At 37.9% G+C, this 13,408-nt stretch overlaps 1 protein-coding gene across 1 annotated transcript in view; it reads left to right on the top strand.

Moving 5' to 3' along the window:
- gpc4 (glypican 4) overlaps window positions 1–13,408 on the top strand; it is a 39,811-nt gene that overhangs the window by 23,757 nt on the left and 2,646 nt on the right. Inside the window, exons 2-8 of the mRNA XM_042738501.1 lie at window positions 315–473; window positions 7,252–7,649; window positions 9,027–9,192; window positions 9,824–9,954; window positions 10,060–10,206; window positions 11,258–11,382; window positions 13,196–13,368. Coding sequence (XP_042594435.1) covers window positions 315–473; window positions 7,252–7,649; window positions 9,027–9,192; window positions 9,824–9,954; window positions 10,060–10,206; window positions 11,258–11,382; window positions 13,196–13,368 — 1,299 coding nt within the window. The remainder of the gene's footprint in view (window positions 1–314; window positions 474–7,251; window positions 7,650–9,026; window positions 9,193–9,823; window positions 9,955–10,059; window positions 10,207–11,257; window positions 11,383–13,195; window positions 13,369–13,408) is intronic.

A 13,408-nucleotide genomic window follows, 5' to 3' on the forward strand; every position in this document is an offset into this window, starting at 1 on the left:
AAATGACTTGCTCTTTAACATTTTAAAATGCTAGATCTTTATTGGCATTGTAAAACAGCCTTATGCTGTCAGAGCGTTATATTACATTATAAAGTGGGGTCCAAAAGTCTGAGACCATTACTGAAAATGCCTTTTCATTTACAAATTACATAGTATAGCAGTGAAAAGCTGGTTCACATCTATAAAATAAAAAATTAAACAAAATATAAAATAAAATAAAAAATATACAATAAATAATATACAATATATTGTTTCTTTTTTTCTTCTTTTCTTTTTTACAGTGTTTACACTTCTTAAAATTCTGTCTTTTTCAGGAAATCATCTGAAGGTGTGTCCTCAAGGTTTCTCCTGCTGTACTCTGGAGATGGAGGAGAAACTGAGTCAGCAGAGCCGCACGGATCTGAAAGCCCCCGTTCATCAGCTCAGCTCCAACCTGCAAAACACCTTCACCCAGAGACACCGTCACTTTGACCGTCAGTACAACTCTTGCACACGTTCATGCATGCAAATCTACCAAATCCGAACACTTTGCTTGTCATTTGCATCAAAATGTGTTGCGATATTGTCGGTTAATCAGTTGTTGATCCGCTCATGCTGCCCTTTCATACACTGTTACAGTTAGTTTGACAGACACCCCCGGCTGCCAGACACATAGTCTATACATCCATTTCTCCACCTGTCCCTCAACATCCCACAGTCATCTGCCACACACACACTCACACACACACTCTCAGGCTTGCAGACAGACCACACACACACACATGCAGAGGCCTGGCTTCCTCTCTACAGTGCATGTGGCAGTGAATATCAGGCTGGGAGAGCGGGATCATGTTTCCCCAGTGCAGGGCAGAGGGGTGCATGGGAACATGCATCGACACTGCTGACTCATTCAGGAGGGGAAAAACCCACAGACGCTCTGCCGGCTAACACACACACACACGCATACTCGCCTGGTTTATAAGGCATGTTTTATGTGTTTGCTTCTCTTCATGCCATAAAGAGTGTGTCAAATGGGGAAAAGTGAGACAAACTAAAGGCCTGGTCACACGCATCCAGCTCGAGTTCATCAAGGGTACATTTGAAAGAAAAACATCTCTCTGGGTAGATACAATCGAGCCAGGGCTGTAAAGGACTGTAGCCTCTGAAATGAAACTGTGAGATGGTGTTTGGATTGATTGGTCAATGACTGGACAGACAAGGAAGGAATAAATGAAGTGCTGATGGCACATCTCCCTCCACTCACACATGATTCGTCACCCATCCGCTCTGAGCCACAGCTATTTCTAAATGAGATCCATGTTAACTCACATGTGGCCGTCCAGCTTTACCAAAGCTCTGGGTCTCTGGCAGAGCAGCCGGGCGGTTTTAAACGGACTCAACACAGTCGGTTTTCTGGCAAGTTTTGTGAGAGCTGGAGTGTGTTATGATGTTCTAAATGATGTGTAACAACATTTGATGATGATGTGAGTATTTATGTGCTCTAGTGTTTTCATAATACTAAATATTCAATAGTCAAAAGCAATACCACTGAAATTTTCACAATTCTCTATTAATCAAAAATGAATATGCTATCGAACATACGTATTTGATATATTAAATAAAAGGCAGTGTTTTCTTTTTCTTGCTATTGATTAATAATAATATAAAATTTAATTAATAATAATAATAATTGTTATTGTTCTATCAAAATGAATTCTAAATAATATTGCAATTAAACAACATTTTTAGCACAAAAAAGATTTGCTTTAAGCAAATTAGAAATTAAAAAAGGTTTTAAAATTTCTTTTGTGAATGTCTTCTTTAATATTAATTGAATCAATGAAACTTATAAAATATAAAAATAAAAATGCTATGTTTTTCTCTCTTAATGGTGTTTAATATTAATGAGATTATTAAAATAATAAGAATAATTGTTGTTCTACCAGTAATTATTATTATTCAACAAAATTATTAACAAGGAAAAAAATACTGCATTTATACTTTTTTTTTCTGCATTTGAATATGAGTGCTTTCAATAGCTTTTTTATTTCACTGTGTGGTGTTTAATGATGATAGACAGGACTATCAGGCATATTAGATTGGTTTATTAGGCATTTATTACATTTATGTTTGAACAGAATCGTGGTACTGAAAAAAAAATAAAAAATGTTTTTACATCCCTGTTGCAGAGGAAGGGAACAGAATCAGAGGTGATGGCTTGCAGGGAACATTGATGGAAGTGAGAGGTGACCTGGTCGGCTCTCTAGATTGCCTGTTTGTGTGAGTGTAAAAAGAAAGTGCGACTTCAGGGAGTGAATGCTAACAGGGATCATGTGTATTGCAGCCAGATGTGAGCAGGAATGTGACGTGTCGGAATCCCGCCCGCCGCCTCCTCTGCTCTTTTTCTCTGCTGCCTTTTGTCCCCATTCTCCCCCTTTTCTCTCTGCCATAAGTCTACGCCTTTCATTTCTCCTCCATCTCCAGGTTCTCAGGTCTTTTGAACTCTTACCGTGGGAATACGCTCTGAATCGCCAGTCTGCGTAAAATGTGCACTAGACCCTGGCATGTGACTTAATGAGCTAAACGGACTTAAAATACCAGTAGCTTTTATGCTTGCAAACAAAGACAGCGTCAATGCATTCTTTCATTGAAACGGAGAAACGTCTAAGGTGTAAATGAAATGCTTGAGTGTCTTTGAGTGTTTTTGCTGTAGAAGAAACACATTTTTTCTCGTTTGCACACAAACAGACATTTCCTCTGTGCTGGTCAGGCCTTCAGGATGCAGAGGTGAATGTATTTATAGTAGGTAATGAAGACTAAATGGTTACACACAACTTGTTCTGCAGGAAATGCGGTAGAACATGTTTGCTATCAACACAGCGGCTAGATGTCATTAAGATGAAATGAATTTAAGCGCACACACTCTTTAAGTGAGTTTGGGTGTGTGTGCACTGGAAGCAGCCTCTGCTTTCAAAGCCTCGAGGTTGGTGTCACGGGCAATTAAGTCCCCTACCAGAAATAGTTTTCCTCTAGAGCTTGGTTTGTTTATTCCTTCCCGTGCATCCGGTCTGGGTCTAGGTGACCCCGTCTGGAGGAGTTGTGATTGCGCTGTAAGAATTAGGATTAACCTCGACCAAATTCTCAACCTCGACGCCTCTGCAGGGGGGTTTGAAATCCCACAAGGAAAGAAAGAAGCTGAGCAACTAATTGGCACAAATGGGGAGCAATTAGCGCCTGGGATAAAGAAGAGTTATCAAAGGGGGATGAGTAGAGGAGTTGATGTGGAGGGCGTGACAGTGAATAAGGAATTTTCCCTCCTCTGGATGTCTGAGGAACATGTTTAGGCGCTCAGAGATTTGGGACCTGTGTTGAGGCATCTGTTGAGTCCAAACACCCCTTTCCATTCCTCCTCATAGATATTGTAATACGGGTCTGTAGTTCACCCTCACGGATAACCTTTCACACACATTTCTAAATCGATGCGGGAAGGTTGTTTTAATGGAAAAATCAGAAGGGAGGTCCACAGTCCGCTTGTTGGCAGACTCCAGTGTATCATAAAGTGTCTTTTAATGACGAAGTAGGATGCTTGAGTAACGCCCCTCCATCTGTAACGCTTACAACACTGGGTCCCAAGATCTCAGCAGTTATGTTGGGAAGGATGTGGAGAGGAGGGGTGTGGGGGATGGTGGATGTTGAGTGACCGACTTTGCTTTATGCACAGCTTGGTGTCCACGATAAAGAAACGGGAAAATCTTTTAAACTCATTTAAAACAAATGTGTTGTGCTGGATTTTTTTTCTTCTTAAAAATGGTTTACAAAATTAAAAATTATATAATGTTGTAATATGACAAAAACAGATAACATTTACAACACACCTTGTAAACGTGAATGTATAAGTCTTAATTTTTTTTAAACACTTTTTTCAATCGTTTTTTTTCGAATAAAAATTCAGTAATTTTATTAAGTCTTAGAGGACATGGTGTCTTTTTCCCTTGACATTTTACAAACTAAATTAACTTTGCCTTCTCTTCTCATCGAAAGGTCAGTTTATCTAATATTAGTCATAAGGATCTGCAGATAGTCTCAAAGATATTTTATTTATTTAGTTTTTAATACTAATACTTTAAAAAAAGTGCTTTTTTTCTGGTAATCGCTTACATGCATGATTCACATTTTTTAAATATTTAAGTAATTTATTAAATTTAGATATTTGTTTTTTATTTAACCATTAACTACAACTTTTGCCTCAAACTCCTAATTTGCTGCTTATTAATAGTTAGTAAGGTAGTTATTAAGTTTAGGTATTGGGTAGGATTAGGAATGTACAGTATGGTCATGCAGAAAATGTGATTTATAAGCACTAATAAACTACCAGTATGTTTATAACAGGCATGCTAATAAGCAACTAGTTAGAGACAATTGGTCCCTATACTAAAGTGTCATGCTATTGACCCATAAGCAGTTTAACAAAGGTTTTTTGCATCTAGCTGGGGTATAATTATTGTGCCTTGATGCATATGCACAAAAATCTTCCAAGAACTACAGAAATTAATTTCACTTGACTGTGTCCTTGAAGTGGTTTTCTGACAAGTGGCTCATGTAAATTCGGGCTTTCTTTGGTAATGGCACACTGACTTGAAAACCCGTAAAATCTTCTCCTCCTCATCCTTACCTCGTTCTTTCCTCCCCCTGACTTTAAACTTGTGACAGCTCTGGCATTCCTGGGGATCTGGAGGAAGGCGGGTGCGGTGGCCCTTAAGGTTTAATCTCTGTCAATGGAGCGTGGAGCTGGGTGCCTTCTATCTCTCTCCCTGTGTGGGGCCAGGGGCCGAGGGCCACTCGTGGGAGGGGAGCTAAATGCGAGGCCTGCGGTGTTTCCGGTATCCGTGGTTACACAGCAGGATGGGGGCATTTAGAAAAGCCCTCAAATACACTCGCATTCCCCTGTCCGTCTCTCTCACACACACCTCTTGTCATTCAGCTGGCTGTGTGTTAGCTTGAGGTGGAATTGACAGCAGCACAGCATGCTTTGTTTGTTTATAAACCTGAGGTGTCTTGTTTGTGTCGACGAAGCCTATGGGTAGTGAAAGACGGTTTACGAGAACACAGATGCATGGCCACTTAACACTTAAAAGTCTCACTCATTATGCGCAGGGCATCTGTGCTGCGGGCCGGCGGGCCTTTAGCAAGAGGAGAAAGGTGATACAAAGGCGGAGAACAAATGGCGCGATTTGCGGAGCGAGCGCGTGTGAGCGCGGGAAGAGAGGTGAAGCATTTCTTTGAAATTCTCATTTTGTTCAGATTAAGAAAGTAGCGTTTGCCGGCCCGGGAGAGAGAGAGGGTTTCATGGGAGAAAGGGGCTGGATTATTTGGGGAGGCTGGGAGGGAAGGGGGTCTGACATTCCTCAGGATGAAGTAGGGCATTGTTCCCCGTCTCAAATGAAGAGAGCCTTCTGAAGCCACAGATGAACTGAAAGCAGGAGAGAGTCAGCGAGTGCGAGGGGTTTCGGGGGGGTACAGGTCCGTTTTCGGGGAGGGGGGTCAGCATTATTCAGTAATCCTATTGAAAAGCCTTCTGAAGGACGGAGCGGGAGCGGTGCGGAGAGAAAGAAAAGCGAATGGAATGTGACAACAGGAAAATGCCATTGATAGCGGTCAGCCTCAGCCGGCTTGATGGGCGAGACGTTAGCTGCCCTTCATCCTTTCTGCGCTCTCAGCTCTTTCTCCTTAGACACAAAAGTTATTTTCCTGGAACGTAGCGAGTGAAAACCTTGTGTTGGGTCAAATGGAATATGCATTAATCTGTTTAGATAATAACCGTGTGCTTTTCTGGCCTCCCTCGCGATTCTGGTAGGTTTTCCAGTCAGTGAGACCAAGTTAGGCTGAGGGCACTGCGGAGCACTAAATCGCTGTCTCTCGAGCGTCATTGTAATGACAAAGTCACGGACGCGCTGCCAGCTGACGTTCCAAAGTTAATAACAATTCATTTTATACATGTTGAAGTTGACAGTCTGTGTGCTGTTTCTGAAGTGAAGTCTTTCTGCGTGCATACTCTATTTCATGTTACGCATGTGCTCCAATTCATATCTGTTATGTTTGTGTTCATGGCCAGTAAGTGCACATTCTTTTTTTAAGACAAGATGTAGAGATCTCATTTCTTATCTTGTGTCTTATTTCTCATGCGAGAATACTTTAAAAATGAGGGCTTGCCAAAAATACCCATTTGCAAAAGTTTCGTAATGTACAACTAATGATTGTTAAAATGGTAGTTCTCTCAAAAATGAAAACGATCATCATTTAGCTACTCCCTGCCATGTTGTTCCAAATGGAATTTTTTCCATTTTCTGTCAAATATTTTCTGACAGTTCATAGTGGTCACATCTGTCACGTTTCAAAAAGGACAAAAAAGCACTGTAAATGTAGCCTTTAAAAACATAACTATATTAAAAGATAAAAGACAGTAAATTTTAATAAACTGACGGGTTGGACTTCATCAATCGTTACTGATTTTTGAGCGTCTCATAACAAAGCATCATGTTGTAAAACCTGCACTATATTTTACTTGAGAATTGCAGTGAGTGAAAAAATCACTGTCAATCTGTTCCTCACATAAAGCTATCATATGGCTTCAGAAGACTAAGAATATAGTACATAGACTACTTTTTGGTGCTTTTTAGTGTTTTTTAGTTATTAGTCCTTTTTGGAGTTTGACAGGTAAACATTTGAAATGATGAAACCAAAATGTAGCATATTTAAAATTGTAACTTTTAATTACATTTTTAAGTAACGCGCTAAAGTTAAAATTATAATCACATATTTTACATGTGCTTTAATATGTTAGTCAACAGAATAAGTGAGTTAAGATGATTAATCGTGTAGCTTAAAGTAAAACGTTTAATTTGACATTATTACAAAGTGCGTTTTTTGTTGTTCTTAAGTGTGTTAAGAAACAATCATGAAAGTGTACTCTTAAGTACACTTAACAAGTCTTTTTTTATTGATATATATGTGTGTGTGTGTGAGTGTATAATGTGTGTATGTGCGTGTGTGTATATATATATATATATATATATATATATATATATATAATATATATATATATATGCATTTATATATTTATATTAAATATGCATATTATTATATATATTAATAATATAAAAACACTCACATACACACTTTCTTTTCAGAGACATAAGGAATGCTTTTGAAAACCTTCATCACCTTTGACATATAAAACTAAACAACTCCATCGTTATTCTCCTTTGTTCTCAGAGTTCTTCAGAGAGCTGTTAAGCAATGCAGAGAAATCTCTCAATGACATGTTCGTGCGCACTTACGGCTTGATGTATGTGAAGAACGCCGAGCTCTTTGAGCGTTTCTTCAGTGAGCTACGCAAATACTACAGCCATGGGAGCAGTGCCGTCAACTTGGACGACATGCTAACGGAGTTCTGGACGGAGCTTTTGGAGCGCATGTTCCGACTGGTCAATGTGCAGTATGAGTTCAACGACTCATACATGGAGTGTGTCAGCAGGCACATGGAGCAGCTCAAACCCTTCGGCGACGTTCCACGCAAGCTGCGCCTACAGTTGACCCGGTCCTTCATCGCAGTTCGCATGTTCACACGTGGCCTGGCGCTAATGCCTGAGGTGATGGGCAAAGTCTCCACGGTGAGAAGCTGTCTTTGTTTTTGTTTTGTTTTTTAAGTTACTTTGACTAGGGAGGGGTAAAAAATTCAATTTTCCAAAAAACAATAAAAAAAATCATTGAATGTGATGCAATACTAAGAAAAAATAATGGCAAGAAATGTGATTTGTCCTCAAGGGCTGCATGCAAAACAAAAAAAATAAAAAATACAATGTTACCAATGTAGTCTGATCAATAAACAAGTGACTGATGATTATTTCTTGTAGTGAATTAAAAGCATGACTAATGTAGTTTGATTCATGAAGATGCGAGTCGGTTCTTTGAGGGAATTAAAAACATACAGTGATCAGTGTATCCTGATTCATGAAATGAATGACTCTTTTAGTGTTGATTTAGTATTAGTTTTTTTTTTTTTTTCAGAATTTGAGTTAGTTTATAAATTTTCAGTTTTCATTTAAATTTGACTTAAATTTTTAGTAATTCTATGAGCTTTTTTCTTTAGATATTTTACATTTTAATGCTTTAACTAACTTTTATTTCTATATATATATATATATATATATATATATATATATATATATATATATATATATAAATGCTTTAACTAACTTTTATTTCAGTTTAATTATTTCCAGCAACTGAAAGCTTAAGTTTTCCCATCATATCATATCTTTTTTTTTTTTGCACTTTTATTTTAATTAACAGAAACATTTTTAATTGTTTGTTTCGCTTTGTGTATTAATTGTAGATAACTCTGCTTATGCATAGATTATTTTACTGAATAGTTCAAAAAGGTCAGTTTAATTAAGTTTGAATCAGTCTGAAACACTGGCCTGATTAAAACATTAGCAAACACAGAATGTCTTTATGTAAGCAAAATCATAACTGACATATACTCCAGCGAATCAGAATAAAATAAATTGCAACAGAATCAAATGAAATCAGTAAATCAGAATCAAACTGAAACAGGGAAATCTTCATCAATACCCAGGCCTAGAGTTGACTCTGTGGCTAGCAGGGCGACTAATGTTTACTAAGCAAGTCAGAGATCAGGGACAGCAGAGATCGAAAGTACAGGTTTTCTATAGGGTTTATCAGTATGTGAAGGTGGACACCTGGATGGACCAATCGGTGCTTATCTTCCAGCATTAAAAGATCAGAGGCCAAGGCTTCTCGTTGTGTGTAGCGAGTAAGTAGATGCAATTGAACCTGCAATGACAAATTAAGCAAACACAACTTCAGCAGTGACCTTATAAAAGGTGGCGGGGTCGCTGATGCTCTTTGTTCAGAGTTTTATCAGCAGCATCAGGCATATGAATTAGGTTGCAGACTCATTAACCTTTTCCTCCTGTGTCTGTTTGCTGACTCTGCTCAATCTTCTTGTTCGTCCTCTCTTTCAGGTAAGCACCTCTCCGAGTTGTGTGCATGCGGCTATGAAGATGTTATACTGCCCGTACTGTTCCGGCCAGGTGGCTCTGAAGCCCTGCAAGAACTACTGTCTCAACGTCATGCGAGGCTGCCTGGCCAATCAGGCCGATCTGGACACAGAGTGGAATAACTTCCTTGGTAAGAGAGTGTTAAATGGCTCAAGTAATTGATTTATTACTCAACCATTACTAACTGTAATGGAGCCAGTTTTCCACACTAAGCAGAGGAGTATCATAATCACAGATTTAAAAATGAACAGGTCACATTGAAATTGTTTCCACTTGCTCTGAGGCCAAAACAATTTATTTGAAGCCTTAGCTTGGAAGCAGAATTGGAATTGACTTGGATTAGGAGTGAACACTGGGGAGCGGCTCTGTTTTTATCCATGCATGTGTTTCATGAAGTGTTTTGGGCCTCTGGTGACTCTGAAGGCCGTGTGGTCTCAGGTCCCGTCACACATTCTCGTGCGCTTTCGCAGTATTCCTGGCTCGTGGGAATCTGGGACTGGCTTTGCTCACCCGGCCTGTCAGCTTTGGGGGAACCTTAATTGGGGCCCCTTGTTCAGGCCTCTGACTGTTTAATAAGCTGTTAGCACAACAGGCTACAATTCCTTAAGAGCTTAGCCCGGACCGATGACTGTATGCTGCCATCTAGTGGTGGAAATGACCGAATGTTTTTGGGCATGTGTAATTGAAAGCATTGATGACATGAATTGCTTTAAGGGTGTTCCCTTTACTAATGCATTTATTTTGTATTTTATTAATTTTAGATGCCATGTTTGGTCTTGCTGAGAGACTAGAGGGACCCTTTAACTTTGAGTCAGTAATAGATCCCATAGACGTGAAGATCTCAGACGCCATCATGAACATGCAGGAAAACAGCATACAGGTCTCACAGAAGGTATGTTTTTAATTTCTTTTCAAAATTTCACATGCGCAATGCATGTTTTATTTGATTTGATCTGATTTTGGTGCATATGTATTAACAGATATTTGTCTGTTTTAGGTGTTTCAGGGATGCGGGCAGCCCAAACCCAGCATGGCTTTCCGCACACGGCGCTCAACTAAAGACTCAGGCTTCCCCGGTCGTTTCCGACCCTACAGTCCTGACGCCAGACCCACCACCGCCGCTGGCACCAGTCTGGACCGACTGGTAAGGATAATGGGCACCCTTACTACCATTCATTTCACTTCTATTTTCTTTAACCTGTTAACCCGCACCTGGACACCGGCTCTTTGTTTGCACGCGTCAATGTTTACGAATAGATTCATTGAAAAGGGACAAAATTAATCTTAACAAACTATATATCTTTCTAAAGGTCTAAGCCTCTAGCATCGACGATAGATCGCTGTTTTTTAATGGAGAGCTTATAAGGAATGTATTTGCTAAATTGTTATAGGCAGTACACATCCAAACATGTATAATCAAAACGCAGTACGTACCAGATTCATCGTAATAACGAGTCACAAACACATCCACAGCTGTAAATCCCGGTTTAGGCCGAAAGGTAAGGGTCCACTGAACAACATCCCATAGAGCACTTTTAGTCCAACGAAACAATGATGTTGTAATATGGATGGACATTCCTTTGTTTACATCTCATTTCTTCGGGGAGAGTTATTGTTTGTATCCGTTATGGAATATCTTGCACTCAAAAAAACTGCATCTTGGTAGTAAAAAGCAACATGGTTTTGTAGCATACAGTGTCACAAACAGAATGAGACCATCCACTGAAAAAAAAGTCAAAGATGCATGGAATCTTGTTTATTTGAATTTTGGTGCTCTCTTGTGACAGCCGTGATGAGCAGTCTCATTTTTCATGGTATCTCCTTCAGATTTGAAATATAAACTCATGAGATATGTGACGTTGAACCCATTACTTTTCTGGATTGCTCCAGGACTGATTTCATGTATTTGTATATGAAATAAAAAAAAAATCAGTATGGTACAGTTTTTTCAAGGCTCCTCAGTGTCTATAACTTTTTATCTTTTTGAGCATTATCACTTGAGTAAAGCTCAAAGGGTCTTCTTTCCAAAGACACCAAAATTGCGAGTTTAAAAAAATGTTGTCAAGAACAACAACATAAACAAAACAATAAATTCATTTTCAGCTGGGGGGTGCAGGTTAACAGGTTAAAAAGATGTCGATTGATTTTGCCAGATCAGAATGTATTGTTTGTAACACAAACTGTTTGTCTCCTAGTTGACTGATGTTAAGAAGAAACTGAAGCAAAGCAAGAAGTTCTGGTCCACCCTGCCTGACACTGTGTGTGTTGGAGAGCGAATTGCTGTCGGTGATGAATGTTGGAATGGTACAGCCAAAAGCAGGTGGGTCAATGAGATGATGCTCCTATTTTCGAACAAAATCGCTTTTAAATGCAGTTAATACTTGCTCGTCATATGTGAGGTATTTTCAAGTCATTACATGTTTTTAATTACCAGGTTAAAGTGTATAAAGTCAGAAACTTAAGAGCGCTAAATCTAAATTCTATCATAATGCCTCAATTGTAAGAATTAAATTTTCAAAGTAGTTTGACAATTTTATTATTTCTTAGAAAAGCAGTAAAAATAACCAGTGTAGCAACATTTTGGAAAACTTTTGTTTGCCAAATTAAAGTCATGTGGTGCATCAAATAGGCAGGGGCAAAAATAAGCATTAAAAGGAAATTGTCATCATTATAATAACATATAGTGCCGTTGCGCTTCAGGCGTCCTGAGTTCGAGTTCCAGCTCGCAGACCTTTTCTGATCTTGTCCCCCTCTTTCTCTCCTACTTCGCTTCCTATCTCATACACTGTCCTATCCTAATAAAAAAAGGCAAAAACGCCAAAAATAAACATTAAAAAAGGAAACGTCAATAAGTCTTTTAAAATATCAAATAATTTGATCTTTTTATGACAAAGCAAGGTCATGTGGTACAACTCACTGCAAATTTTACTTACAGTACAGACCAAAAGTTTGGAAACATTACTATTTATAATGTTTTTGAAAGAAGTTTCTTCTGCTCATCAAGCCTGCATTTATTTGATCAAAAATACAGAAAAAAAATTTAATATTGTGATATATTATTACAATTTAAAATAATTGTTTTTAAATTTATTATACTTTAAATTATCATTTATTTCTGTGATGCAAAGCTGAATTTTTAGGATCATTATCACATGATCCTTTAGAAATCATTCTAATATGATGATTCATTATCAAAGTTGGAAACAGTTCTGCTGCTTAATATTTTTTCAGAACATGTGATACTTTTTTAGGATACTTTGATGAATAAAAAGTATAAATATTTTGTAATAACAATATACACTACTGGTCAGTAATTTGGGGTCAGTAATTTTTTTTTCTTTCTTTTTTTTTAAATAAAATCAATACTTTTATTCAGCCAGGATGTGTTAAATTGATAAAAAAGTGATAGTAAAGAAAATATATTAGAATATATATTATTAGAATTTTTTTTTTATTTTGAATAAATGCAGTTCTTTTTAACCTTTTATTCATCAAATATATTAGACAGCAGAACTGTTTCCAACACTCATAATAAATCAATATTAGAATGATTTCTAAATGATCATGTGATAGACTGGATGTTACATGTGACACTGAAGGCTGGAGTAATGATGCTGAAAATTCAGCTTTGCATCACAGGAATAAATTATTTTTTTAAAGTATATTCAAATAGAAAACTATTACTTTAAGTTGTAATAATATTTTACAATATTACTGTTTTTTTCTGTATTTTTGATCAAATAAATGCAGGCTTGATGAGCAGAAGAGACTTCTTTCAAAAACATTAAAAATAGTAATGTTTCCAAACTTTTGGTCTGTACTGTAAATTCAACATTTTGCTTTGAAAATCTGATTAAGGTGTGAACACTTAGACTAGTGTAAGGAAAATAAGGTGTTACTTTTTACTTGTTAAACCACATGGTATTATATTGAAATATTTCTTGAAAATGGTACATATAGTTTTTCAAAACCATATGAAACCAACATTAAAACAAAGTACATTTCTAAGAGTTTTTAAAAGACACTCTTATTGTTTGCTAACCCAGATACAGTCAAAGTCCTCCATGTCATTACTCACCAAACCTTCAACATTGGTCGTCCTCTCAACTTTTCCTACCTTTTTTCACATGCAGGTACGAATCTGTCGTCATAGGCAATGGCTTAGCCAATCAGGTGTCTAATCCAGATGTGGAAGTTGACATCACCAAACCAGACATGGTGATTCGGCGGCAGATAGCAGTGCTGAAGGAAATGACCAGTCGGCTTAAGGCTGCTTACACTGGCACCGACATCTCATTTGTCAATGGTACGAGGCATCGCTTGTGGTTCAGTTCAAGTGAAATTCA

The sequence above is a fragment of the Cyprinus carpio genome, chromosome B14, assembly GCF_018340385.1.
Source record: "Cyprinus carpio isolate SPL01 chromosome B14, ASM1834038v1, whole genome shotgun sequence".
Taxonomy (NCBI): domain Eukaryota; kingdom Metazoa; phylum Chordata; class Actinopteri; order Cypriniformes; family Cyprinidae; genus Cyprinus; species Cyprinus carpio.